This window comes from Heterobasidion irregulare (genome assembly GCF_000320585.1).
Source record: "Heterobasidion irregulare TC 32-1 unplaced genomic scaffold scaffold_04, whole genome shotgun sequence".
Classification (NCBI taxonomy): Eukaryota; Fungi; Basidiomycota; class Agaricomycetes; order Russulales; family Bondarzewiaceae; genus Heterobasidion; species Heterobasidion irregulare.
In genome coordinates, this window is record NW_009258200.1 from 1,541,511 (window position 1) to 1,567,617 (window position 26,107).

General features: G+C 58.8%; 15 protein-coding genes across 15 annotated transcripts; 7 read left to right on the forward strand and 8 right to left on the reverse strand.

The window, feature by feature from the left end:
* Positions 1-53: 53 nt before the first annotated feature.
* HETIRDRAFT_426408 (uncharacterized protein) lies at positions 54-1,459 on the forward strand (the record flags this gene model as incomplete). The annotated part of the gene is made up of 6 exons (XM_009546945.1): positions 54-236; positions 296-782; positions 835-932; positions 993-1,132; positions 1,225-1,323; positions 1,399-1,459. 6 exons carry the CDS (start codon positions 54-56, stop codon positions 1,457-1,459), a joined length of 1,068 nt encoding a protein of 355 aa, XP_009545240.1.
* Positions 1,460-1,631: 172 nt separating this feature from the next.
* On the reverse strand, positions 1,632-4,243 carry HETIRDRAFT_66827 (uncharacterized protein; the record flags this gene model as incomplete). Its single annotated transcript, XM_009546403.1, has 9 exons — positions 1,632-2,027; positions 2,242-2,551; positions 2,633-3,120; positions 3,187-3,253; positions 3,305-3,546; positions 3,604-3,786; positions 3,855-3,872; positions 3,945-4,046; positions 4,127-4,243. The coding sequence occupies 9 exons, from the start codon at positions 4,241-4,243 to the stop codon at positions 1,887-1,889; spliced, it is 1,668 nt and encodes a 555-aa protein (XP_009544698.1). The 3' UTR covers positions 1,632-1,886.
* Positions 4,244-4,588: 345 nt separating this feature from the next.
* Positions 4,589-5,058, forward strand: HETIRDRAFT_54511 (mitochondrial import inner membrane translocase; the record flags this gene model as incomplete). The annotated part of the gene is made up of 4 exons (XM_009546348.1): positions 4,589-4,663; positions 4,734-4,802; positions 4,890-4,929; positions 4,994-5,058. Coding segments are annotated over 4 exons (249 nt in total), but the record flags the coding sequence as incomplete, so codon positions are not given.
* A 1,666-nt stretch (positions 5,059-6,724) lies between these two features.
* Positions 6,725-7,878, reverse strand: HETIRDRAFT_316855 (uncharacterized protein; the record flags this gene model as incomplete). Its single annotated transcript, XM_009546946.1, has 3 exons — positions 6,725-7,248; positions 7,312-7,439; positions 7,532-7,878. Coding segments are annotated over 3 exons (999 nt in total), but the record flags the coding sequence as incomplete, so codon positions are not given.
* A 704-nt stretch (positions 7,879-8,582) lies between these two features.
* On the forward strand, positions 8,583-9,975 carry HETIRDRAFT_107099 (uncharacterized protein; the record flags this gene model as incomplete). Its single annotated transcript, XM_009546947.1, has 6 exons — positions 8,583-8,852; positions 9,007-9,225; positions 9,265-9,275; positions 9,332-9,472; positions 9,535-9,712; positions 9,793-9,975. The coding sequence occupies 6 exons, from the start codon at positions 8,583-8,585 to the stop codon at positions 9,973-9,975; spliced, it is 1,002 nt and encodes a 333-aa protein (XP_009545242.1).
* A 269-nt stretch (positions 9,976-10,244) lies between these two features.
* Positions 10,245-10,557, forward strand: HETIRDRAFT_450663 (uncharacterized protein; the record flags this gene model as incomplete). Its single annotated transcript, XM_009546948.1, has 2 exons — positions 10,245-10,446; positions 10,511-10,557. The coding sequence occupies 2 exons, from the start codon at positions 10,245-10,247 to the stop codon at positions 10,555-10,557; spliced, it is 249 nt and encodes an 82-aa protein (XP_009545243.1).
* Positions 10,558-11,018: 461 nt separating this feature from the next.
* Positions 11,019-13,048, reverse strand: HETIRDRAFT_157151 (uncharacterized protein; the record flags this gene model as incomplete). The annotated part of the gene is made up of 5 exons (XM_009546949.1): positions 11,019-11,715; positions 11,893-12,280; positions 12,387-12,528; positions 12,594-12,658; positions 12,754-13,048. The coding sequence occupies 5 exons, from the start codon at positions 13,046-13,048 to the stop codon at positions 11,445-11,447; spliced, it is 1,161 nt and encodes a 386-aa protein (XP_009545244.1). The 3' UTR covers positions 11,019-11,444.
* A 215-nt stretch (positions 13,049-13,263) lies between these two features.
* Positions 13,264-13,656, forward strand: HETIRDRAFT_107102 (uncharacterized protein; the record flags this gene model as incomplete). The annotated part of the gene is made up of 2 exons (XM_009546950.1): positions 13,264-13,322; positions 13,378-13,656. Coding segments are annotated over 2 exons (338 nt in total), but the record flags the coding sequence as incomplete, so codon positions are not given.
* A 94-nt stretch (positions 13,657-13,750) lies between these two features.
* HETIRDRAFT_315597 (uncharacterized protein) lies at positions 13,751-14,689 on the forward strand (the record flags this gene model as incomplete). Its single annotated transcript, XM_009546951.1, has 1 exon — positions 13,751-14,689. One exon carries the CDS (start codon positions 13,751-13,753, stop codon positions 14,687-14,689), a length of 939 nt encoding a protein of 312 aa, XP_009545246.1.
* Positions 14,690-14,808: 119 nt separating this feature from the next.
* HETIRDRAFT_450666 (uncharacterized protein) lies at positions 14,809-15,735 on the reverse strand (the record flags this gene model as incomplete). The annotated part of the gene is made up of 1 exon (XM_009546952.1): positions 14,809-15,735. The coding sequence occupies one exon, from the start codon at positions 15,733-15,735 to the stop codon at positions 14,809-14,811; it is 927 nt and encodes a 308-aa protein (XP_009545247.1).
* A 72-nt stretch (positions 15,736-15,807) lies between these two features.
* Positions 15,808-17,811, forward strand: HETIRDRAFT_107105 (uncharacterized protein; the record flags this gene model as incomplete). Its single annotated transcript, XM_009546953.1, has 7 exons — positions 15,808-15,926; positions 16,005-16,304; positions 16,358-16,531; positions 16,579-16,879; positions 16,903-17,044; positions 17,133-17,648; positions 17,681-17,811. The coding sequence occupies 7 exons, from the start codon at positions 15,808-15,810 to the stop codon at positions 17,809-17,811; spliced, it is 1,683 nt and encodes a 560-aa protein (XP_009545248.1).
* An 825-nt stretch (positions 17,812-18,636) lies between these two features.
* HETIRDRAFT_54556 (uncharacterized protein) lies at positions 18,637-22,666 on the reverse strand (the record flags this gene model as incomplete). Its single annotated transcript, XM_009546350.1, has 4 exons — positions 18,637-18,832; positions 18,890-19,506; positions 19,565-20,038; positions 20,081-22,666. The coding sequence occupies 4 exons, from the start codon at positions 22,664-22,666 to the stop codon at positions 18,637-18,639; spliced, it is 3,873 nt and encodes a 1,290-aa protein (XP_009544645.1).
* Positions 22,667-23,152: 486 nt separating this feature from the next.
* HETIRDRAFT_54447 (uncharacterized protein) lies at positions 23,153-24,214 on the reverse strand (the record flags this gene model as incomplete). Its single annotated transcript, XM_009546345.1, has 2 exons — positions 23,153-23,837; positions 23,898-24,214. 2 exons carry the CDS (start codon positions 24,212-24,214, stop codon positions 23,153-23,155), a joined length of 1,002 nt encoding a protein of 333 aa, XP_009544640.1.
* Positions 24,215-24,531: 317 nt separating this feature from the next.
* Positions 24,532-25,873, reverse strand: HETIRDRAFT_382970 (uncharacterized protein; the record flags this gene model as incomplete). Its single annotated transcript, XM_009546954.1, has 3 exons — positions 24,532-24,736; positions 24,806-25,064; positions 25,130-25,873. The coding sequence occupies one exon, from the start codon at positions 25,871-25,873 to the stop codon at positions 25,136-25,138; it is 738 nt and encodes a 245-aa protein (XP_009545249.1). The 3' UTR covers positions 24,532-24,736; positions 24,806-25,064; positions 25,130-25,135.
* On the reverse strand, positions 24,678-24,941 carry HETIRDRAFT_163356 (uncharacterized protein; the record flags this gene model as incomplete). The annotated part of the gene is made up of 2 exons (XM_009546955.1): positions 24,678-24,736; positions 24,806-24,941. The coding sequence occupies 2 exons, from the start codon at positions 24,939-24,941 to the stop codon at positions 24,678-24,680; spliced, it is 195 nt and encodes a 64-aa protein (XP_009545250.1).
* Positions 25,874-26,107: the final 234 nt, after the last annotated feature.

Sequence of the window (26,107 nt, forward strand, 5' to 3'; positions counted from 1 at the left end):
CTCTCGACAATCCACTCAGTTGCCCATCTCTCTGTCCATTTTTCTCGGACAAAATGGACGCTCTCAAAGCTGCTATTCAGACCAAACGCAAGGCACTCGACGAGATGCCGTCAAAGCCCAGTAAATACATGCGCAGGGGCGATATTGAACGGTTGAAAGAGGAAGAGGAACGCAAAGCGCGGGAGGCAGAACGCCTTGCAAAAGAGGAGGCAGAACGCAATACTCCCAAAGCCAAAGTACGCCTATCATTTTCCATGCCTGCAATCCTTTACAATAACACGTAGCTGGAGTCCAGACCCCCGCCTCCCGCTCCCAGACCTCTTCTCCGCATCCCAGTGCATCCCGTTTGACCGCTTCACCTCCACCTGACGCTTCCACGTTGGAGGCCATCACGACGACATTTAACATCTCCAACGACGAGACAGTTCGTCGTCTCCGCGCCAAGGGCCAGCCTGTCCGCTTGTTCGGTGAGTCGGACAAGGAGCGCCGCCTGCGACTCCGCGCCCTTGAGCTCATCGAGGAAAAGGGACACGACCGTGCGGGTGGACAAAACGACTTTCGCAAGGCGCTTGAGGACGTCGAGAGCGCAGAGCGAGAGCTGAAAGACCGAACCTCTGCCTCCGATGCAGGAAAGGGGAAGAAGAAGGGCGACGCAGAAGGTGAGGGAGGTGTGTTGGATCTGGGACTTATCAAGACCGACCCGGACAAGCTGTATCCTATAATCTATTTTGCTCTCAAACGAACGTTGAAGGAGTGGGAGGAGAGCTTAGCTGAACGACCAGGTGCGAAACCCGACTTTGTTGACAACCCACCGGCATACTGACTTTTGACCAGAACACATCAAACGCTCCACGCAGGGGAAGTTGGCGGCGGCAACGCAGGTCCAATCAGCAGAGTATCTCAAACCGTTGTTCAAAATCATCCGTTCACGAGTTTGTCCTCTTTCTCCTCAGTCGAGCAACGTGCAGTGTTGACCCCCCATTCACTTCCAGTCTCTCCCATCAGATGTCCTCGCACGCATAGCAGAGATTGTGCACCACATGCAGAAGAGGCAGTATCAACGCGCGAACGACTCGTACCTGCGCCTTTCCATCGGCAATGCTCCCTGGCCTATCGGTGTAACCATGGTTGGGTACGTATATCCTTCGAACATACCATCGTTCTTCTTGAAGCCTTGATGACGGTCCGTGTGAACCGGTACTTATTCTACAAATTATTTTATAGCATCCATGAGCGGTCAGCTCGCGAAAAAATTTCTTCAGACCAGGTCGCACACGTGTTGAACGACGAAGTTAGTCGAAAGTACATACAAAGCCTTAAGCGGTGCGTGATCCCATCCGTCGACGAATATGGACTAGGCGTTGATCGGCGATTGCCTTACTTTCCCCTGGTTTCCAGGCTGCTCACGTTCTCACAGACAAAGTATCCTCCCGAAGACGTATCGCAGCTCATGGGGTAGGGACACGGCATACACAGCCACGATGCCACCCGTGGCGAGTATCTGCGGCATCTGGCATGTATTTCTTGATGCCTGGCGGCTCGGTCGCATCTTTGATCACATCAATGTCATTCTTCAGTTTTCACGATCAAGCTGTGCTATGTTCTCCAGACCTGAGACCTGATGTTTGATTCTGCCAGTGTACACACGCGCTTGCTGCATTGTAATAATACCTATTGCGGATACATTGATCTTTTTAGTGCACGTCGGGCCATCGATACAATTGACTGCACAGCGCGACACATGTGAGCAGATGTGAGCTGGCTCCCTCCATCACGAGTCAAGCTACTCCCAGCCTAATCCGTACCATGGGTGCCCCAATCCTATAGACTGTCTTCTAACTCAAGCGCCCATCAGCTGAACCGAGGGACCTCAAGGACTGTGACCTTCATCGCCGCGCTTTCGCCCCTTTTTTCTGTATCCGCCCGCGCTGCGTTGACTCATCGGCCAGAGCGTGCCCGGTCTCGTTGATGTGCGCGAATAATTTGGTTTTACTCTCAAATTCCTTCGAGCACACGTTACATCGTTGCTAGAAGCGAAGCGAATGCGTCAGCCTGCAGCCTGATACACCACCCAGAAAAAAAGATGGAGCGGAAAAGCAAACCAGGCGAGAATAGATAGCTGGTGCGGCCGATAAGTATAGAAATGGCAATGGCGTCTTGAAACGCATCCGTGAAACACGCCGCGTGGGGGTCGCGATAAAAGGCAGGGTAAAGCATCCGAGAGGAAAGTCAGCTTACAACGGTAGTTGCGGTGGCCTCCCGCTCCTTCTTGGCTGCCTCTCGCGCCCTCCGCTTTTCCTTTTTTGACGGCTGCGGAGGCTCTGTTGGTTGCGAACGCGTGCTGTCCGCTTCCCTGCGACCCTGAATTTCTACGTCCGCAAGACCTTGCGAAGGTCCCGGATTTTCAATGCTCAGGTTAGGTTGCCCCTTAATCTCCCGTTTTGACATCGTCAGCTGGGGGCTGCCGTTGGGTGCGTCGGGAGGGAGCGCGCTCCTCGCCTTTTTCCTCCGTTTGGGTTTCTGCTTCTGAGCCGGGGAGCTGTCTGGCTCGCTAACCGCACCGTCCGAGATCTCTGGGGAATTTCTTCCTTGCGGTGACTCGTCAGCTATGAATTCGTCTTGGGGCTCGGACGATGGCAACGCTGAGGTTGGGATCTCTCGGGCATCCGCATTAATTTCCGCCTCGCCGTCTTCACCCTCGTCTTCACCCTTGTCCTCGCCCTCGTCCTCGTCCTCGCCGTCACCGGCTAACCCCAGCTCTTCTTCCTCCTCTTCCATATGCCGCTTTAACGTCTCTACCGCCTTAAGATGCTTCTTGCTCCGTTCGTGGCTGTCCCATGACGCTTCGCTCCTGAATGTTTTCCCGCAGGCGACGCATTCCCATTCTTCGTCTCCACCGTTCTCGGCCCGCGCCCACTCGATGTCGTTCGCGGGTGCGTCCGCGACCTTCTGCCAGTCCTGTTCTACGTAAGATGAAGGGGGCGGTGGGGCAAAGCGTTTTTGAGTGGGCGTTGCTGCGCCGGACGTAGGCTTCGAAGGGGATGGGGTGTTTAGCTGAGCTTGCCGGGCGAGATGGGATTTGTACCGGGGGTCGCGTTTGCGGATGAACATGACGAGAGACTGCGTATATCATGTAAATCACAGGCGTTTGATCGTGTTGGAATCTGTGTGAAACAGAGGACGTACTCGGATTGTCTCGTTGTATTCCTTGCGCGCGTCGTCGCGAGCTTTCTTGTTATCTCTCTCCATGAGTCTACGCGATGCATGAGAAACGCCGAACAAATTATGTATCAGGGTCACCGACCTGCGCACACGACGATCTGGAGCCTCAGAGAGATTGTACATATCGCACCAAGTGAAATCTTTCTCGGTGCCAAAATTGAGCCAGTAATTGTAGAACGTCCGCGCGGCCTCCATCTGCTTGTCCTTGGAGGGTGCAGTCCATGTCCATGTAGAGTCCCCAAACGAGGGGAACTCGACGTCCGTGTATGGCGCCTCATCGTGGGCAAGGCGGGCGAAAAGATTGCGGTATATCGTGAAGAAGCCCTTGAAGATCGATCACCCCTTTAGATGCATAGACGCGTGTCAAAATCAGCAGCCTACGTTGTCGCTGTCGTCCAAGGCAGACCAGATGGACGGGTTGAGGAAGGGTGCTAGATGTCGCACACTCAAGCCGCGATCGCGCGCGCGAGCAGGGGTCGTGCCCTTCTTGATGTCCTCAAACACGGTCTCTACGTCCGGTTCTGGGACCAACGATGCGCGATGCGAGTCGTACCATGCTCGCTCCTGTTTCGGTGCGATCGCGGTGTTCAATGGGTTTCGTCGCACGGCACGACGCAGAGGGAGCACCTCACCTGCTCGTCGCTCAGGACCTGTCCACGCCATCAGCTCTGGGTCATACGTGCGCTGGCTAAGCCACGCTAGCACGAAGTCTCGGCACGCACTTCATACGCCTGCTGCAGCGCCGCGAAGCGCTGCGTCGCGGCTTCGGAGTCATCGGGATTCTTGTCCGGATGGTGGAGGAGCGCGAGGCGGCGGAACGCGCGCTGCGTCCGTCAGGATCCGAGACCGGGAGGGTGAGCGGTGAGGGCGATGTGGGCCAGGGCGTGTTGTGCGTCAAACGCACCTTGATCTCGTCCGCGGTCGCAGACTCCTCGACCTCGAGCAGCGCGTAGTAATCTTCTACACCCCCCGCCCCTGCCCCCGCACTGTCCGACTGCGCGCGCGATGCCCCCGCACCCATTTCAATTTCCTCCTCTCGAGATCTCGAGAAGTCGGCAAACGCGAGCCGCGGCTACGTCGCTGGCGGAACGATGGATTTGACCTCGACACACCGCAACAGCAGAGAGTTCGGACGCATGATGAAATTGGACGGCTTGAAATGCATCACGTGCTCCGAGGCGGCAAGAAGAATTTCAGTTCCGCGAGCGCTGCCAGCTAGCTATTTGTGGGCTTCGCAGACGACGACGACGACGACGACCATGGCTGAATTCTTCAAATCCTCGTTACCACCAGCTTCGCCTGCAGGTTCGCGTTTCCTGCGTGGCCGCTCGCGTCTGTCCTCTCTGAACATGTCTTTGTAGATTCCGCAGCACGCAAGGAAGCCGTCATGGCTTCCGTCCGGAACGAGCTCGCCCTCGTCAACGCGCAGGAGCTGATGAACGTGCGCACCACAGTGTCCCGCCCCCCCTGCCCGCGCACCGCTCACTCCCCCCGTCTCTGTACGTACGCAGAAAGCAAACGAAAAGTGCTTCGCCAAGTGCGTCACGAAGCCGTCCACCTCCCTGTCTGGCTCGGAAGAGGTGACGCGCCCCCTCCCACACGAGTCTGCTGCTGTCGCGTCCACTGACGCCCGTCTCCCCCCCTTCCCCCCCCTCTCTCTCTTACAGACATGTCTGGCACGGTGTCTGGATCGGTACATGGAAGCCTGTGAGTCCCTGTCATTTCGCCATCCCGGCTCCGCCTACTCACTCACACCCGCGCGGCGTCCCAGTCAACATCGTCAGCAGAGCCTACACGAGCCGGATAGCAAAGGAGCGTGCAGACAATCAATTCTAGAGATCGCTACTCTACGTTTCGCATACTACGTCCTCCTCCCACCCGCTAGCACCGCTTAAATACGCCACCGCCAGTCTCCCGCTTCCCCACGCCTCGGCGTCCCGCCTTGTTCAAAAGACCAGGTTCCCATCCTCGTACACTGTCTATCTAAGCACCCAATCTCAGCCTCGCGATGGCCGCAAATAATCGTTCCCTGAGTATTGAGTCCTCGGCTCAGACTCGGCGAATCCAAAGCGCCGTTTGCGCACCGATACGTATCCTTAAACGTTAAAATCGAGCCGCCGTTCCTTCTTCACATCGAACCTGACAGCCAACCGAGCCGCCTGTCTCGCCTTCCTTACCTACACAAGCCAAGCGCTTTCCCCATCCCGTATACGCGTCCCATAAACAGCGAACGCACGCAGCAGAAGCAACTCTAATGAACACAACGGGACTCCCCGATCTGAGATCCGGGGCTCCTCGCCGCATAGAACGATATAAATAACGCGCGCCCGAGGACGCGCCCGGACCGCAAGTAATGTAACATATATACAGGCGCATCCGCATGCCTAGTAGGTGTATAGTCCGGGATGAACGACGTCGATGTCGGGTGCTCATGATAAACGTGAATATTGAACGGTAGGCGTGTCGTAAATATAAAAAAAAGAACAGAAAAACGCGGAGACAGAGACCACCGGCGACTCGTAAAAGAAAAAGAGAGAAAGAAAACGAATTCTACGCGAGCGAGAAATGTGGGCAGGAGGTCTGGCACGGGGTATCAGAGGCCCTAATAATGCAACGGAGGAGGCGACGAAAGCGGGATCGCACGGGGGAGCCCGCGGACAGAAAACACGCCGACGGAGCGGTCAAATCATGATGAGAGGGGCATAAACGGACCGCTCCCGCGTCGAAGACATCACCGCGACGGCCGCCGGAGCGCGTCGTACTGCATCTGCATAGTCTGGAGGTCCGCGTCGGGCGGCGCGAACGGCGCCGCCGTCGCCGTGAGCAGCGGCGACGACGGGGTCCCGAACTGCGAGAGCGGGCGCGGCGGCGCATGCGGCGAGAAGTACGCCGGCGCGCTCGGGAACGCGCGGGCGGAGAGCGGGAGCGTGTACTCGAGCATCTGCGCCTGCGCCTGTGCCTGCGCCTGCAGCTGCGCCTGCGCCTGCGCCTGCTGCTCTGCAAAGTCCGTGAACGCAGACGCAGGCGCCGGCGCCGAGAAGCTCATCCCGGGCTGCTGTGATGGGCCCTGTCCATAAGCGTACTGATGCTGATGTGGCTGTGGGTACTGTTGCTGCAGGCCGGGGAACCGAGCGTACGGTGTGGGAGAGGGGTTGCTCGAGGACGCATACGGCGAGGGGTGGTTTGATGGCGATTGGATGTACGGCGAGGGGTGGTTCGATAGCGCGTGTCGCGTGTACGGCGATGGATGGCCTGACGAGGACGAGGACGACGGCTGCATGCTCGGCGACGCGGCTGCGGCGGGGTAGTCGGGCGGGTTCGGTGCGAGGAGCAGCGGGGTGCCAGAGAACGAGCGCCGTGGCACGTGCGACGGTTCGAAGACGTCCTGTGCCTGTGTATAGTATGTCGGCAGCGCGCTGAGCCCGCTCGCCAGTGCGGGAGAGAGGTCAAGGTCGAGATGCTGCTGCTGTGGCGGCTGCTGCTGCTGCTGCAAGGAAGATGTCAGGGGCAGCGATGGCGGCGACGTGGGGTTCGAGGAAGAGGCTGGGGCCGCGGTGTACGCGGGCTCGTGGAGACGGACCTCGCCGGAAGCCTTGCCGGCGTGGAAAGATGCGAGGACGTGCGCAAGCTGGACCGCCGAGCCGACGAGCTCGTGCCGGAGCACCTTGGTCGCCTGCATGCCCTCCGTCCAGTCTGCACAGCGCTTCCACACGCGCGTGCCCGGGAGCGCGCAGCGGTCGCCCTGCGGCGACGACGTGACGGCGGGGGCCTCCAGGAAGAACGCGGGCGGGCGCGCGAGGATGAACGTCGCGAGGCCGGCGCCGGGCGCGGCGTTGGCGAACTCGGTGCTCACTACGCTGTCGTAGGCGATTTCCATTTTGAAGCCGTGCCCCGCCGAGTGGATGAACCACGTGAGACAGCGCTTCGCATCGCAGAGGTACGCGACAAGGTCATGCTTGCCCACCGTGGTCGCCATCCGTCGCCACGTCCCGATGGTAAGGTCCGTGCAGGGAATGACGGTCACGGCTGAGAGTGGGGCAGGGTCATCAGCTGGAGCTGAGCGCACGGCAAAAGGGAGAGCGTACGCACCCTCATCTTCGTGAATGAGGCTGTGGAGCTCTGCTTGGAAACCCGGCTGCAATTCTGGGGGCGTTTCTGGGGGCGATGTCGGAAGATGGGTCTTGTTCTTCCCATCCAACAGCTTCGCCTTTGCCCGTCTGAGCGAACCACGCGACGAATCAATACACCGCTCACATCAAACCCGGCGCCCCCTCGCAGACGGGGGACGGGGAAGAGGAAGCGCGCGTACCTATTTTGGAACCAGATCTGTGTCTGCCGCTCCTGCATGCCTAGCATCTGACTGATCTCGCGGCGGCGGGCGGCGGTCGGGGATCTGTCGACAGAGAAGAACCGCTCGAGGTGGATGAGCTGGTCGGGGGTGACGCGCGACCGCTTGCGCTTTTCGCGGTCGCCCGAGCTCTTCGTGCTCGAGGTCGACCGCCGGCGGCCAGCGGGCTCGGAGATGGGCTCCGAGGCCGCGTCGTCGCCGTCGTGGTCGTGCGCGGAGGGAGAGACGGCGGCGCTGCTGCCTGGGTCAGGAGATGTGCCGGGAAGGGGCGATTTATCGCGAGGGGACGGGTGCGAGGAGGATGGCATCGAGTGCGGTGGTGGGGGGAGCAAAGGGAGGAGCTGGTTTTGGGACGCCTCGAGGGAGGGGTACTTTTCGATGCGTGCGTCCATGGCTGTTAGGGCGGGAGGACAGGAGCCGATGTCAGACGAAGAATTTAGCGGGGGGCTAGGCGGTGGCACGACGCGCAGGGCACGCGTATTTAGATCGAAGGGGTCGGAGGACTCACAATCCATCAAGGGGAAATCCCAAGTCGGACGGGGGAAGAGTGATACAGCCAGGATGGAAGCGGGTGGTGGTGGTGGTGGTGGTGGTGGTAGGAGTGAAGGAGGGAGGAGGGGGACGGCGCAAGAGTAGGATGGTGGCCAATGGCGCCAAGCGCGCGGCGACGGGACGACTAGGTATGAGATGTATAATGGAAATAGGCGGCAAGCGGTGTCAGTGGGTCAAGGCGTGAGTTTCAGGGGCGAGGGTGGTGTGCAGGTGAGTCAAGTTTGGAAGCCGATGATCGGTAGCGAGCAGAACGCAGGGTTCGGACGGGACGTCAGTGGGATTGGGGGGGGGGGGGGGCAAAGGTGGGCGCGGGGGGGAAGAGCAGCAGGGCGGGGCTTTCAATGAGGAGGGTAGGTCGGGGGCTGAATCTGGTGGATGGATGGGCGGAGAAAGGATGAGGAGGGGAGAGGGCAGGGGGCTGGCGCTGAAGAGAGGTGTGTTGTGCGGGCGAGCGGAGCGAATGGCGAGGGAGAGACAAGGCTCCGTCGGTTCGCAGGAGCGGAGCCTGGACTGGACTGGGCGCTCGAACAGGGGACGGCAGACGAGATCGGATCTGCCAGGAACGCCCCCCGCCGCCATAGAGTTCGAGATTCGTTTCGCTGGCAAGGAAACCGACTCGAAGGGCCCCGCGCCCAGCATGACCCACCGTCCCAACCGAGCTCCTTCCTGTCCCGGATCATCTCGGGGCCCGACGTTCAGTCCACCACCCACGAACACGATCCTGCAGGCGGTGCCGACAGCCCGACCAGCACCAAGCCATTCAGTCGCGGGGCGATCCAGCAAGCAATGAATTTATCACTGCAGTTGCCCTTGCGAGCTGAGACAGCCCCCACCCCACCCCAGCTCGCTGCAACCGTCTGATGAGCCGACACGCGCGCCTGCAGGGAGTGCGGGCGGCGGTCGCGGCAGTCACAGCAGCAGCAGCAGCAGCAGCAGCCAGCAGCAGGACACGTCCGGTGCATGCTCCCCCGGAAACGCCAGACACGCCACCACCCGCGACGCGCCGGGGCGATCGTGCAGCGCAAAAGCGCCCGAGGGCACAGTGCAGCGATGGCGCCGATTGCGATCAGCCTGGGCTGAAGCAGCTGGAGCTGAGCGTCAGGGTCGGCGGGGCGCTTGTCTGACGTTAGTAAGGCGCACAGCCCGCATGTGTGTGTGTGCGGCGGCGTGGCAAGAGCGGACGCGGGGATGCTGAGACCATCGCGCCAGCCGCCAGCGATCACTCGTCGCTCGGACCCCGGACCTGAGACGTCCTCCAGTGGGGCCCGTCACGTCTCGCAATCACGTGCACGTCCCCGCTGCCTTCCTCTCGCTTTTTTCGAATGAATCACAGATTCCCGTCTTCGAACGGTAGCAGCAGGTAGCGAGGGCTGTGCCGACCATCGCAGTTTAATTAAACAAGATCCCGCTAGCCCCTCGCCGCGGGCGAGCACACCTGGCCTAATGAACCCCCCGTGCAACACCACACCTGCACACCCGACTCGGAAGCGGATCCTATCGCCCGACGCCGTATTTGGTTCTCAATCCCCACCCTCGAACTACCAGCCTCCCCGCCGTCCAACAAGTGATGAACCCGCTGCAGCCATCGCGGTCTGCAGCAGGATCACGTCCGCGTGTGTCTATCAGCACAGCAGGCGCCTGAATTTATCGCGGCCAGCCTCTCCTCTTAGCCCCTCGCCTGGGCAGCCCTATTGGCTACCGCTAGCCGCTGCTACGATCCATCACGCCTTCGCAGTCAGACCTGTCAACCTCCCATTGACATCCCCGCGCACAACGTGGATCATCCCACTGATCCCGAGACGCGCGTGTCGCTCGCTCGCTCGCTGTTCCCACCAAGCGCTCGCGTCCCCTGAGAATCCCATTCACCCACACACTTACTGTATGTACTAGCACCGTACGCATGTAACGCGCGCCCACACTGCGCTTCCGCAACGCCCGGCCGTTCCCGGTCTCCTGCGCACTCCCAATACTAGGCACCTGAAACATTACATACTCACGTTTACATTTTACGCTCCCCCGCCAGAGCTTCTCGGGATCTCAATAAATCCCATACTGCACGCTCGGCCCAATCGCGAATCGCGAATCGTGATGCCGTCCCTCGCCCAGCCACAGATGCACAGAGATGCATTCCACCCCCGATCTCCCCCCCGACCCCGTCGACGCCCCTGTCGAGATCCCACGATCCGGCACACAGCGCGAGCGGAGACCAAGGCGCACACGACGCTCAATGGCCATCGTGCGCCGGGCGCCATGGCGCGACGACGACGACCGCGAGCGCGAGCGCATACAGCATAGCTTGCATTGTTCACTCTTCAAAGGCACCCGTGGAATGATGGCCCCAATCGCTGCTGCGCATTCCGTCCACCCGGACGCGCCCCGGGCCTGCAGCTCGCGATGACAAAGCACTGACAAAGCCCAAACCCGCGTCTTCGTAATCGCGCGCGCCCCAAAACAGCCCCATGTGCGCCCGATATACCAGATGCGTCGGCGCGGTCCCTTCCTTTCCCGCGGCGGCTTGGGCGTCGGTCTGATCCTTGATCCTTGATGTCCTGATCCTGATCCCACCCCGAACCTCTAACGGCGGGGGCCTGACAATGATCTGATCGCATCAAGGCATCAAACGCAAGAAGCTGCCTGCCTTGACAGGACAAGAGGTAAGAGATCGAAAGACAGCCACAAGAACAAGAAAAGGGGATAACAAAAAAAGACACGACAAGGACAAGGACAAGGACAAGACAGGCGGCTGCAGACATGTTCGGCGGGTCACGGATCCAAGGGGAGGGGAGAGATCAAACGGACAAGCAGACAGACAGCACCGCGACGTTGTAACAAGGTCACCTGCTATTATGTCACCTTTTTCCTGCACGCTTTCGTTTCTCGCTTCTGTTTCTGGTTTCTGGTTCGGTTCTCTGTTCCTGTGCGAACGTCTGTGTCAACCAAACGGAAATGTCGTACTATACTTGCCTCGGCATCACAGGCCGTCGCCGTGTAACGTGTCCGGCAACCATAATACTTACGCAAACATAAACACAGAGCGCGCGGCTCGAGATGAGACGACCGAGCAAAGATCAGGGGGGGGGGGGTGGCTGATGAAACGAGAAAAGCAGAGGGAGAAAGCAGAGACGAGAAAGAAAAAACTGAAACCGAAACAGCGATAGAAAGGAGAGCAAAAATCATGGTACCGAGCCAAACCAAACCCGCAACTTACACGCCCACGCAAACATATACGCACACGCGCCGAGCACGGAGGGCAGCATCATATACAGCAGCATACCTCGACCGATCCACGCCGCGTCGCACCGTCCTGTTCTCGTCGCATCGTCTAGTACCGTGGCCGTTTGGCGTCCCTCTCGTCGAACCCGGAACTTTCGCGCTTGAGGTCTCCTCGGTACCCACCCCCGAAATCTCCTCTCCCGCTCGGCGGCCCGTATCCAGGGCCTCCGCCCCCGAAACCCCCGCCACCACCGGGAGGGCCATATCCGCCCGGGCCCCCAGGCCCGCCGGCACCGGGTGGCCCGCCATACCTGTTGGGGGGTGGCCCATCGTTGAAGCCCCCTCCGCCTTGGAAGCCGATTCCACTTCCGCGACTGCCCCTGCATACGTACGCGCACGCACATCGAGAGTGATCGTGCACACACATGGACATATAAAGATGGTTAAATGAAAATATGAAAAAAGAAGGGGACGGCGAGGGACGCGCGCCAAAAGACAAGATGTGAGCATGATGGGATCGCATCGCCACTCGCGAGGGCAAAGGAATATCCACGCACCTAAATCCTCCACCGCGAGGCGGCGGGCCGAAATCGTCGCGTCCGCCCCTAAACCCTCCGCCTCCGCCTCCACGGAACCCACCTCCTCCACCACGATCCCCAAACCCGCCTCCACCACGACCACCACCAAACCCACCCCCACGACCTCCGCGGAACCCACCTCCACGATCGCTGAACCCACCGCGTCCACCACCTCTGTCGCCCGCGAACCCGCCTCGAAATCCGCCTCGGCTACTGCTGACCGCTGCCTGTTCGACGGGCTTGGGGCGCCCACCAAGGCCGCCACCGAGGCGGCGGGGCTTCCATCCACGCACGGTGCGTCCTCTCTCGACGTCGACGAGGATGCGCTTGCCCATGATGTGCAGTCCATCGGATTCCTTGTAGGCAGCTGAGAAACATGAGGCGCAAGAGGAAAGGATGTAAGAAGTGAGCCACGCGGGAGTCAGCGCTGGTTCGTGATACGTAAAGAGAAGGACGCAGAGTGAAGTAATGACCTTTCATGTCACGTTCGCGTTCGTACACGATGAACGCGTAGCCTCGCCCGCGTCCCTTTTTATCGCGCACAATGCGTACGCGTTCGATGGTCCCGTACGTCTCGAATTCACGGCGGATGTCGCTCTCAGATGCACCCTTGTGCTATGAGAGTGCAGCGTGATCTTCGTCAGTGTGGCACGGGAAGTAGGAGAGCTGAATGAACGCACCAGACGGGAGATGAACAGCGTCTTGTACGGGTCTCCGACCGCTTCGGCATCCTCTGAGGGTTTATCTGTGGCCCAAGGAGACAGAGACGACGAGGGTCAGCGCGCGCGACCTGCCAAACGCACGCCACAGGGAAAGATGAGAAAAAGGGCGTGCACGTACAGCTCTCTTTCGCGATTTTGAACTCCTCCGTCCTGCGCTTCTTGCGCTCCTCCTTCCTGATCTGGCGCTTTGTCTGCTCCGCGTGGGTGAAGGCGGGCTCCTCACCCTCCTCCATGCCCTCGCCCTCTGCGAGCGCCGCAGACTCGCGCAGCATGACGAGGAGCGGGCCCACGGGCGAGACGGGTTTTTTTACGACGCGGTCGATGTCCTTGTCCAAAGGCCGGGCATAGGTGAGCGGTGGGCGCGGGGCGAAGAGCTTGAGGAGATTCGGGGGGAGCAGGTGGGTGCCAGGCATGCTGGGCTGTCGCTGTCGCTGTGAGTCGGGTGGTGTGTATGTGCCGACGAGTGGGCCGGTTTTGTGAGCGAGGGGGAGAGGGGACTTAGTGTAGCAGGGATTTTGTGCGTCGTGAGAGAGAAAGGAGGAGAGAGAGGGGGATGTACGCCACGCCAACAAGAACGGCGAGGGCGAAGACGGGGACAACAGAAGCGACGACGAATTGGAACCCCGCCATGCCGCGACGTTCGCCGCCACCGGCACGGCCTGCCTGGCTGCATTCTCCTCCTCCAAGGTGCGTATCCGCGATGTGAACGCTCCCCGCTGTCCGTTCACGAACAGCTCCCCAGGACGATGCTGGCATTCAATGTCTGCAGGCGCCAACATCGCCGCCTCGCCTCGTCCGCACGACTTCTCCCGCGCGCACCAGGACGGCTGCGACCCGTGGCCCTGACGCGCCTGTCCTCCTCCACCTCGGCGAGGCCTCTCGACTTCACCTCCTACTTCTTCCACAACGAGCAATGGTCTGCCGACGCCATGCGCCCAGAGACCCACCACCCCCCATCGTCCCCTCCCGCCCTCGTCCCGTCCTCGTCCCACCCCTACCCTTCCCTCCCCCTCACCGCCTACAAACCGCTTCCGCCCCTGACTCTCCCCCGCCTTCTCAACCTCTATGTACAGCTATCCAAATCCCGCCTCTCCGTGCTCGTCGTCCTCACCGCCATGTCCGGCGTCGCCCTCTCCCCCGCCCCCGTCTCGGTCCCCGTCCTCCTCGCGACCGCCCTCGGCACCGCCCTCTGCTCCTCGTCCGCCAACGCCTTCAACCAGCTCCAAGAAATTCCCTTCGACGCCCAGATGGCCCGCACCCGCTCCCGCCCGCTCATCCGCCGCGCGCTCAGCCCCCTGCACGTTGCCGCCTTCGCCAGCCTCACGGGCGCAGCGGGCCCCGCGCTGCTCTGGGCCGTCGTGAACCCGACCACCGCCGTGCTGGGCGCGGCGAACATCGCGCTGTACGCGGGCGCATACACCTACATGAAGCGCCGCACCATCTGGAACACCTGGGTCGGCGCCGTCGTCGGCGCCATCCCCCCACTCATGGGCTGGGCCGCGTGCGGCGGCGCCCTGCTGCCGTCCTCCGAGGCGCTGCACACCGTGTCCGCCGCCCTCCTCTCGGGCGGCGCCCCGGGCGACGTCCTCGCGAGCATAGCGGCGGCCGCGGACGGCCTCGCCCTCGCGCCGCTCGCGCTGGGGCTGTTCCACTTCGCGTGGCAGTTCCCGCACTTCAACTCGCTCTCGTACGTCGTGCGCGGCGCGTACGCGCGCGGCGGGTACTACATGCTCTCCGTGCTCGATCCGCGCCGGAACGCGGCGACGGCGCTGCGCCACGCGTTGCTGCTCACCGGCGTGTGCTCCGTGCTCGTCCCGCTGTCGGGGCTCACGACGTGGGCGTTCGCGCTGACGAGCCTCGTGCCGAACGCGGTCTTCGTGCAGGCGTCGTGGAGGTTCTGGAAGCAGGGCGGGGAGCACCACGCGCGGCGGTTGTTTCACCATAGTCTGTGGTATCTGCCGGTCGTGATGGGGCTGATGATGGTGCACAAGAAGGGGATGGACTGGGGGAAATGGCTCGGGCTTGTCAACGAAGAGGAGGAGGTTGCGGCCTGACCTGATGGAGGGATGGGCACGAGGCAACGCATACTTTACATTTGTACACAACACTTGCCCGACCGCATCGCTCAAAATGATAACAGCGGAAAGAGACAACAAATGGATCGTCCGTCCAGTCAACCTACTAACGTCCGATCAATCTTTTTTGCCTTGGTCGCCTCGCGCCTCTTCTTCAGCATCTCCAGTCTCCCCTTGAGCGCGCTCACCCGCTCGTCCGCCTCTTCCTGCGCGCGCTCCTCCTCGACCATGCGGTCCATGATCAGCTCCCGCTCCTCCCGCTCGATGCGCTGCCTCCGCTCCTCCTGCGTCTCCTCCTTCGCTTCCGACGCCGCTGCTGTCGCCGCCGCCGTACCATCCGCCGCACCACTTTGGGCGGGCATGCCCTCGTTTGGCGCCGCGGGTGCGGGCTCCGCGAAGACGGTCGCGCGCGCGAACGCCGCGCGCCGGTCGTCGTCTGTCACCTCTGCGGCGGGCGCGGCGAGCACGGTGCGCTCGAACGCAGCCCACTCCGCGTCGAGTGCTGTCCCTGCTTCTGCTGGTGTTGTTGTCGCTGGTGGTGGTGGTGCGGACGCGGAGTCGCCGCCGGCGGCTTGAGTGTCCTCCATGATCTCGTCCTCGTCGGCATCGCGCACAGGCGGCGCGCGCGTGGGGTCCGAGAAGAAATCGGCCGGAAAACCGCCAGGCTTCGCGCCCTCCTCCCCACCCTCCTCCTCCTCCTCCCTTCGCTCCTGCCTCCCACCCTCCTCCTCATCACCCTCCTCCTCCTCCTCCTCCTCTTCACGCTCCTCAGCGACCCTCCGCTTCTTCGCCGCGCTCGCCTCCTCTTCTTCCATGCGCCGCTTCTTCGCCGCCTCCTCCCGCGCCCTCACGGCGTTGACGCGGTGCGCCTTGCTCCCGATGTGCCCCTCCCACGCGCCGCGCACGGCGGTCCCGCACACGACGCACCGGAGCTGCCCCGCGGCGGTGTACGTGGCATACGGGTGCGACACGCGCGCGGCGGATTCCTTGCGGCGGGCTTGGAGGAGCGCGCGGGCGTCGGACATGTTGATTCAGGTTGCTTCGTTCGTTCGTGCGTTCGTGCGTGCGTTTGCTCGAAACGGCGTATCGGGACCTGGATGATGTGCGCGCGGGGCGCTGCGATCCGCGTGATCAAGCGCTGGCGTCTGTGGGTGCGCGCTGCTCGGGCCCTCGGGGTCGAAGACGCAGCGTGCCGGCGTCGGTGGCGAAACTGGCGGTGACGATCTCGAAGGACGGACGCGGATGCCCAGCGCCGGGCGTGGGCTCCCACGATATTACGTGATCTGGTGTGTAGGGGTGTCCCGGGGCCCTCTGCACGAGACGAAGCGCGCGGGCCAGCAGAGCCAGTAGGCGGTGATGTGCGGCCTCCTATTTCGACCCGGCGTGCGCTTCGCCGACTCGGAACGCTCGTGTCGCCCCAGGACAACAACGCCAACTCAATCTGCATTGCTCGATCTGGCGGGCCCAGCCCCATTCGATGGCATCGCGGGTGTCATGAATCGCAGTTCGGTTCGGCGCGGTTCGGCGCGGGCTTTGCCATGGGCGCAGAGGCGGGATCACAGCCGCGATGGCCACGGCGGCGACGGGCAGCGACGTCGGTGCTCGGCGACGGGATCACGCCGATGCTGGCTTGAACTGACTTGACAGCGACTCCGCGCAGCCAACATTTCGACAGCGGCTGGGAGACCTGCACCTGTCGCCGGCTAGGGACGCCCTCCGCGTTCCTATTGTCCCCAGCCCCTTCTTCCTCGCCGTCCCCGTCGCACCTCTCTCCTTCTCCTTGGCCCGCGCCCTGCCCTTCCTTTCGACCCTGCATTCTGTGTTCCGCCCCGCGCTAGAATCCTCGCTTTGTCTTGACGGGTGCCCAGATCTGCCCCTGGCCGAAGCTTCCTGATCGATGACTCGACGATCTCGCGGCCGCCGGGTCACGTCCTCCTCCCCTCGTCTCGCGAACCCTGGACTGATCGCCGCCCCCGCGGTGCGCGTGCACCGCGCACGTATGGGCCCGCTGCGCCGGGCGCATGTCCGCGGACGACGACGACGACGAACGGGGTCGCGGGGTGCTGTGACGGCAGCGCCCCGCGCCTGCGCCCGCCGCGGGCAATGATGCCGTTCGCTGCGCGCGCACTACTCATGTACCGCGAGGCACTGCGTCGCCAGAGCGCCGCGGTGCTTACCCTGCCATGATCCAGCCGACCTTCGAGCCCGCGCTGCGATTCTCGATCCCCGTCGCTCGCTCTGCCAAGTTACGCTTCGTGGGTTGGCCCTCGCTCGGCTACGGGCTCGCGTTCTACTCGGGCGCGCTCGTGGCGGTGCATTCGTCCATCGCGACGTGTACGCACGTACGCGTGTCTCGTTTACGAAGGCTTGGACTGAACACCCGCCTTCCTTGCGCTTTGTTCGGTGGTTTGACGGCTTGCAGTCCACAGAGCGTTGATCACTTACGTCACTGCAAAGGACGGAACCAATTCCTGCAACGTCCCATCATACTGTATGCTCGACAGCCGCAAGAGCCCGTCCGGCGTCGAGCGATCTCTAGGGCCAGCGGCCGTATCTCGAAACACGCTTATACGCTCAACGTCATCCCCAGCATACCTAGACCGGCCTTCTCGAGAACCAAAGTCCATCTACGGCGAGCCTGACTTTTGTCCATGTCTAGACTATGCTGTAGGGCCTGCAGCCCTGCCGACCGGTACAGCACAACGTAAATCCCGCGGTCCACAAGTCTCGTCATCGGACACACCCTCCGACATCGGCTCGTGTCGTGCCGGCGGGTTCGCTGCCGATCCCTCGTTCGTCGTCCCCGCATGTACCTACGCCAGCACGGCGGGACGTGCCGAGGGGGCTGCACTTCAGCCGGCGTGCACGCGCCCGTCCTGCGCGGCCGGCTCACGGCCGTTCGAGGCCGCGCGCGGCGAGCGGCGCTTTCGGCATAGCGGTCGGCGGACTGTTGGACGAGGCGAACATTAGCTCGGGGCGCATTGCGAGCGCCGTGGGCGGAGGGGCGGCTGGATCCTGCGGAGGCGCTTCTTGTCTTCACGGCGCCGGCCGTCGTAGGCGAGGGCGGCGCACCGCCGTCGACGGGCCACCTGCAGGGCTGACCGTGGAAATTGGCGCTCGACCTGTCTAGAGCCTCGGAGCACTCGAGACGTCGACCCGAGCCCCACCGCCCAGTTTTTGATGGTGTTCGGACGCACCGAGCCGCGCGGTCAACCATTGGCGCCCCGTCCCACAGCTGTACAAGCGCTTCAAGGGGACTTGACAGCACCTCGTCTCGTTGAGCGCCCGCCGTACATGCCTCGTCTGGTTTTTTCCAGAGGACCGCTAGAGCGTCGATGTGGTCTTCGTGGTTTACTCTTGCCAGGCGACGTGCGTGATATTTATGTATCGGCGCGTAGGATAGACGTGTCGGCACAATATACCTTCGCCCTTGCGCAGGCTCTTGACAGCATCAAGGCCACGTCTGCGTGGAGCGACACGGGTACCACTTGTTTTCTCGCCCTCGCGAGTATCCGTTCGGGGTGCATGAACGCATCTGTAACTTGAGTCTGCCAGAGCATCATCCGAAGCGTTCATCGCTGCAATGCTATCCGACTCATTGGACCCTCGACGGACCCATTGCTGCTGGCCGTTGATATCGAGCTCTTTTCTCGACCTATGCTGTATCGCACAGGGCTGGGTCCCTATAACGAAGATCCGATATACAGACGCGTCACAAGATGTTTATAGAACATTGGAATACATGGTTCATGTTCAGAATCAAGATGTTATTACCGCGACGATGAACAAACAACGCAAGAATTGAACTCAGTGATGGAGGAAAAGAAGAGGATTAGCAGACAGGGAAACGCTGCGGAACAATGCACACACGATTGTCCGTATGAACCTACTATGATTGCCCAAAACGTGCGCCTCGCGCGGATTCATCACAGTCCGTAATGAACAAACGGCACCCAACGCATGAAGGATCTGTTGTTACACTCTGAACGCAGCTTTCTGACGGCGAGGTGGAGTGCACGAGCAGCTTCCGTAGTGTCGGGGGCCGAGCCATCTTCATGCCCTTCGAAGAGGTGAGCATAGAACTCATTTGCGATCTTTGGCCCGTCGATGTCATGCATTGGCCTATCGTACGGCAAGCAATGATAAGCTCAGGACAATCGGAGAGGGAATGCCACCGACCACATCGTAGCTACCACTCCGCGGAACCCGGAGAACAGCATTGCCGCTGCGAGGTGCATGGCTTCATCAGGAGCGTCCACGCCTCCCATCGCGGTCTGACTTGCGCTGAGAAACGCCAAGGATGCGTGTGGCAGGGATTGTGCCATGATTGTAGAAACGCTCAAAGGACCATCATCTAAGAGAAGTGCGCTCTCCAGTGGATCTGACGGTTTGTGGATTCCACGGCACGAGAAGTGAGCGATCGATGACCGAGAAAGATGAGAGAGAACCGCCGCTACTGTGGACGGCGGAGAGTCAACAGAGCCTAGCTTGATGAGAGAAGAGGCAGGCACGTGTCTCTCGATTTGACGCATTTCTTCGCGGGCTTGGGTCAATGGGGCCTGGTCCGGTGTCTCGGGCTGTATGGCGACTAGCATCTGGAATGGATCCACATTCGGCACAGGTGGAGGAGTGAGGAGAGAATTCAGCGTTGGGATGTAGGACGACACCATGTAATCTGATATGTTCTCGACGGCTCCCGTGTTCGTGCCTGATGCGTATATGCCAGCTGCATGAAGCGGGAGCAAAGCAAAAGGCCCAGTGGGGAACCACCACACACGCGGAGGCGAGTCAGATTTCTGCACCGTAAAATGAGTACCAAAGTGCGAAAGGGGGTTTCTGGCGGGATATTCTTACCTCAAGTTTCAAATGACGAACCACGGGATGGACCACCCACTCCCAGAGCAGCGATAGAACACACCGAAGAACATCGTCGGCACTTTCAAGAGGTACCTCGTGACGTCTCCCGTGCCTAATCTCACCGAAAGTTTGGGTGGCTCCAAGGAGGGTTTTGAAAGAGAGTTTGTGGTGGATCGTGAACGAGGGGAAGTCGGTCACAGAGATGCGTAATGACTCAGCAAGGAGTACTACATGCTCCTGTGTTGACTGGGGATGGAGTGGAGCATGCTCTACGCCCCTGAATGTAACGATCAATGCATCACAAGAAGACTTGGATACATTGAGCAGGACCACGGGACCATGACCTGCCACCCGCTTTAGCATGGCCAGCTTCTTGGGACGCAGAAAATCCGTAAAATCTTCCAAGGCTCGAACTTCTTCCAATGTCGCCTGCCAGTCCTCGTTCAGCCGACGAAATCGCGCAGTTTTAGCCTCCATCGTCATCACTGCCCCTACCTCAGTGCGGATCGCAACCGGCTCCTCGTCAAATGAGTTCCGCTCGAGAGCTAAAGAGATCCCCTGTAGTTTTTCTGCGAGTTCTGGGCAGTCACGGCGAAGGCCATCAATGGAGGTCTGAAGTTGCAGCGCCTGAGACCAAAAAATAGATCTTCCCTCTTCGAGCATCTCAACAGCCTGTTCAGTCTGGCCCGAACGAATAGCGCAAGCCGCAGCACTGCTATAAAGTTGATAGCTAAGGTGATCAGCTAGTAGCCGACGAGGCGACTTTGTGACCGAAGTGAGCGTCACAGCATGAGGCAAGAACTGTATAGCAGTCTGGTATGCTTCCAAGGCAGATGGATGATCCATGCCATCGGCACGTCTTGCCCATATTTGAGCAGCTTTCAAGCGATCGAACACGGATCCTGTTTCGTGATTGGCTGCAGTGCGAAACATGTTCATGGATGCCTCCAGCGAAGACATATCACCCAAACCAAACTTATCACAGAGGGAGGATGCAAGCAATGTCAAATAGAGGCAGTGAGCAGGATGTGAGGGAGGTAAACACATGAGGGCTTCCCGATAAAGCGAAATGGCCTCCTCCAGGTCTACCACCTGCCCGGTTTGCTGGAATCGTATCAAGACCGCATTCGCGAGGTTCCTCAGCGACGTCAAACGATCGGGATGTGGGGCAGGATGGAGCATGAGCGATTCTCGGTGAAACGAGATTGCCTCCTCCAGGTCTACCAGCTGTCCCGTTTGGTCAAATCGCGTCAAGACTGCATTCGCGAGGTTGCTCAAGGAGGCCGAGCGATCGAGATGTGGGGCAGGACGGAGAACGAGAGATTCTCGGTGAAGCGAGATGGTCTCCTCCAGGTCTACCATCTGTCTAGTCTGCTCGAATCGTGTCTTGACTGCATTCGCGAGGTTGTTCAAGGAAGCCGAACGATCGGGATGTGATGTAGGACGGAGCATGAGAGATTCTTGGTGAAGTGAAATGGCCTCCTCCAGGTCTACCAGCTGTCCTGTCTGCCGAAATCGCGTTAACACTGCATTCGCGAGGTTGTTCAAGGAAGCCGAACGATCGGGATGTGATTTAGGACGGAGGACGAGAGATTCTCGGTGAAGCGAGATGGCCTCCTCCAGGTCTACCACCTGTGCGGTTTGCTGGAATTGTAATAATAATGCATTTGCGAGGTCATTCAACGACGTCGAACGATCGGGATGTGATGCAGGACGGAGCATGAGAGATTCTCGGTGAAGCGAGATGGCCTCCTCCAGGTCTACCAGCTGTCCCGTTTGGTCAAATTGCGTCAAGACTGCATTCGCGAGGTTGTTCAAGGAAGCCGAACGATCGGGATGTGATGTAGGACGGAGCATGAGAGATTCTTGGTGAAGTGAAATGGCCTCCTCCAGGTCTACCAGTCGTCTTGTCCGCCGAAATTGCGTCAAGACTGCATTCGCGAGGTTGTTCAAGGAAGCCGAACGATCGGGATGTGATTCAGGACGGAGGACGAGAGATTCTCGGTGAAGCGAGATGGTCTCCTCCAGGTCTGCCAGCTGTCCTGTCTGCCGAAATCGCGTTAACACTGCATTCGCGAGGTTGTTCAAGGAAGCCGAACGATCGGGATGTGATTTAGGACGGAGGACGAGAGATTCTCGGTGAAGCGAGATGGCCTCCTCCAGGTCTACCACCTGTGCGGTTTGCTGGAATTGTAATAATAATGCATTTGCGAGGTCATTCAACGACGTCGAACGATCGGGATGTGATGCAGGACGGAGCATGAGAGATTCTCGGTGAAGCGAGATGGCCTCCTCCAGGTCTACCAGCTGTCCTGTCTGCCGAAATCGCGTCAAGACTGCATTCGCGAGGTTGTTCAAGGAAGCCGAACGATCGGGATGTGATGCAGGACGGAGGACGAGAGATTCTCGGTGAAGCGAGATGGTCTCCTCCAGGTCTACCAGCTGTCCTGTCTGCCGAAATCGCGTCAAGACTGCATTCGCGAGGTTGTTCAAAGAAGCCGAACGATCGGGATGTGATGCAGGACGGAGCATGAGAGATTCTCGGTGAAGCGAGATGGCCTCCTCCAGGTCTACCAGCTGTCCTGTCTGCCGAAATCGCGTCAAGACTGCATTCGCGAGGTTGTTCAAGGAAGCCGAACGATCGGGATGTGATGCAGGACGGAGCATGAGAGATTCTCGGTGAAGCGAGATGGCCTCCTCCAGGTCTACCAGCTGTCCTGTCTGCCGAAATCGCGTTAAGACCGCGTTCGCGAGGTTGTTCAAAGAAGCCGAACGATCAGGATGTGATTCAGGGCGGAGCATGAGAGATTCTCGGTGAAGCGAAATAGCTTCTTCCAGGTCGTCCACCCGCCTGGTTTGTTGGAACTGTGTTAAGATAGCATCCGCAAGGTTCCTCAGCGACATCGCACGATCGGGGTGTGGGGCAGGGCGGAGGTTGAGAGATTCTCGGAGAAGTAAAATGGCCTCCTCCGGGTCTATCACCTGCCCGGTTTGCTGGACTCGTCTCAAGTCCGCATCCGCGAGGTTGTTCAACGAGATTGGACGATCAGCATCTGCATCAACGCGTTGATTATCCCGAGCCCCAGCGTCAGGTATCATTTAGACGGGATTTTCCGCTACCTACCTTGCGACCTCAAGTTTACCGTTGGAGTATCTAACAACGCACGTGAGAGAGCCGAAGAGAGGCATTCTACATGTAAACCTTACAAAAGTAATCCAAGAAGCCTGCAACGACTGGATTGGGGGCGAAGCTAGCCTGATGCAAATCGTGAAGTGCCGTCGGTGGTTGCTTGATGTCTCTGATGTATGGACGATCTCTGGATAGTGGTGAGGGGAGCTCTGAGGCTTTCCATCCATCCTAAAGAAAGATAATAATTACATTAATCATATCTGCTAGAGATATTGACTTGCCATCAGATATTCCTTGGCATCGTCATGATGGGCAATTGCAATATCGACGTTTGAGTTCTGCAAAACGCTCATGAGTATGGTAAGGCTTCCCGGGTGGTCGTCGTACCTCCAGTATATAGTCGAGTAAAGGTGCAAGCAAGTTTCCGTCCTGCAAGCCTCCGGTCAGATACTGTATTATGCAAACACTGCATGACTTACTTCGTGGACCTCAGGGAACGATTCGATTTCCAGGGCCACTTCATCGCTTGATGAGGATAGTCCTTCGTTGTCATCGTGAGCTCGAACACCGGGCTGTACGTCGTCATCATCCTTGTTCTTCTCCAGATCCTTTGGCTCAGCCGCTGCCTTCAATCGCAACCCTGGGAAGAGAGGTCGCCGTTTCGCGCAAAACCCTCGGATAAAGATGCATTGATTCTGCACAGGAGCACTTTGTTGATCTATGACCGACGTAGGGCAACCATTAGTATCAGCTTGTTGACTGCCCAGGGTTAAAACGTTCTGACCTGGCCCCCAATTATACTGGACATTTACGCAATTCTTCCACGAGATGGATGCGCTCGCAGAAACTGTGACTCCAAGATCCACTTCAATCGTTGCATCACTCGTTGTGTGTGTAAATGCGGCGACAGCCCATGATGTGGTGAGATGACGTCCAGTTACCAGTAAGATATCCTCCATGTCAAGGCCAAGGTCCAGCGACTCGGCATACCTAAACCACTGATCTATGTTGGCAAGTATGAATCTTCTGAATGCTTCTATATTGTGTACATCCTGAGCCTGTGCATCACTCGGGAATGCTAGGATCGCGCCTTGCTGTCTGTGACATGAGAATTGGAGTCCGCTTCTCAACGGCACTGTCCTAAAAAGCGAGAACTTGTTTATGAGCATGTATCGGTGGAATTGTGATCTACGTGCTTACGGCACTGATATTGAACTTGCGAGCTCAGTCGACCTCACACCATGTGAAAAATATGCACCTGGTCGCAGAGTGCGAGGACGTATACGAGACGATTCAGATGACAAGACCTCGAAGCCCTGAGGCAAGGTACGAGGCTGAGAGGGATCGTCGGGTTGAAGGTGTACGTTGAACAAGCGATGGAAGCCACCGTTCCGAATGTACCCCACGTCGCCTAATTCAACTTGAGGGTCACCTTGAGGGTCAGGCTCCCAGAGAGCATATCCGTTTCCCAGAGACGCGAGTCCTTCGCTGTAAATTTGACAGCTCAAGGGTGGCATGATGAGGGTAAGAGTTGAGCAGGACGTGTAGGTTAGACAATGCGAAGCAGACCTTTATATGGACGGCGTTTGTGCAACGAAGAGTCTAAACTTGGATTCATAACACAGCCAGTCCATATGCATGATGCTGTGTACTCGATACCTAATCTAACTTCAGCGGCGCCTTTGAAGGTCAAGCTCCCAGAGAGTGTATCCTTTCCCCAGAGACGCAGGCTCTAGGGAATAGGTTTCATAGCTCAGGAGTGGCATCAGGAGGATAAGAGATGAGCAACACAGTTAGATCAAGCGAAGCAGACCCTTATGTGGATGGCGTTTGTGTAACCCAGAGTCTAAATTTGGAGTTTGAACAGTCATAGTCCATACACATAAACGCCGTGTACCCCATGCGGACGGCGACGACCAATCTACAGACGCTGCTCTAACTGGCCCTGTGCAAGAATATGCTCTAGGAGCATCGCAAACTTCATAAGATGATACCGACAAGTGCAGAATATACTCGGTCAAGAAATGATGTGGCTCGATCTAGGTGTTTCAGAGATCGGAAGTATTAGAGTGAATAATAATCGCTGTTCGATTCCAAAGTTCACATACCAGTCGAACTCGTATAGTCTACTGAGTCCTGATCAAAGAGAGGCATATCGCCCAACGACTGACTATGATGTACGACCTTCTCCCAATTCGTCACGATAAGGTTGATGAAAGACTTCGAGAGGGACGCCTTCCGCATCTCTTCCTCTGAAGCCCGACGGGGTAACTGGCTTTTTCAATATTATCTAGGCCCCGCTCTGTGTATCGGTATTCTCCATTTACCTTCTCAAAACCTGTCGCACCAATCCCGCAGTAGGCGAAGCTATACAGTATGTGAATAGTGTTCAACATTCAGTAGTCACTGTTCGACTTTGAGGTGCACATTACCCGCTGTCATTGCATTGTTGTTTCCTGACCAATCCGAAGGCCCGTGGGCGTGACAAACCCATCGAGAGATACAAAACCCCGGCCCTGCAGGTAGCGAAGAATCGCCTGCCGATTTGCCACGATGTATTCGATGAATTGTCCCGGGACGCCCTGATTGTGCATTTCCTCCTCCGAGACCTGAACATACTTTATAGTCATCCTCATGAGGATCGGATTTGTATGTTCGTCGGCCTTGCGTATCTTGGCGGCGCGCGTCCGGATGACGCGAATGCGACGGAGGAAGCGGGCGTCGTCTTCCATTGCGATGCTGGGTCGCTGCGTTTGCGAGGGACCAGACGATGTTACAGGTTCCTGTGCTCGTTCGTCACCGACTTCTTCAATGTAGCTATCGGAAACTCTGAACCAGGTCTGACAATGTCTGCTATACTTTCGAGAGAGCAACTCAGCGACCTCAGAAGGTTGTTGTTGTGATATCACGCACCAACTAATTCCACCTTGATATGTTCGGGCACCGGCATTATCCGTCTTGCAACTAGGGCAGGAATGCACGTCGACGTTGTCTAAGTGAAGGACAGCATTCATGCCAATTTTCATCCCTGGGTGCACAAGCGTGTTCCAAGATGCAGAGTCGATGATTTGGAGTTCATCCGAGAGCAGTGCCAGGTCATAGTCTCCACGTTCAACGTACTGCGTCCCTACTCTGCCCAATCTTCTATAGTAAAACTTTAAGAAGTCGTGAAACATCTGATCAATAAGGTCTTTACAGTCAAATTTTTAACTCTTCGATGAGGAAATGTCATAACGTACATCAAACGCCTGGCAAAAATCCGCGGGTACGAGTATATCTGTCCCTAGCATATCTGTCAAGACAATGAGCCGCTGCTTTGAGTCCACGCCTCCTTCCCATGCAAATCCTAACTGCTTCGGGAGTTCCTCTACACGGCTGCGAATCGTCGAGAGCGCAACGTCGTGCGCTTT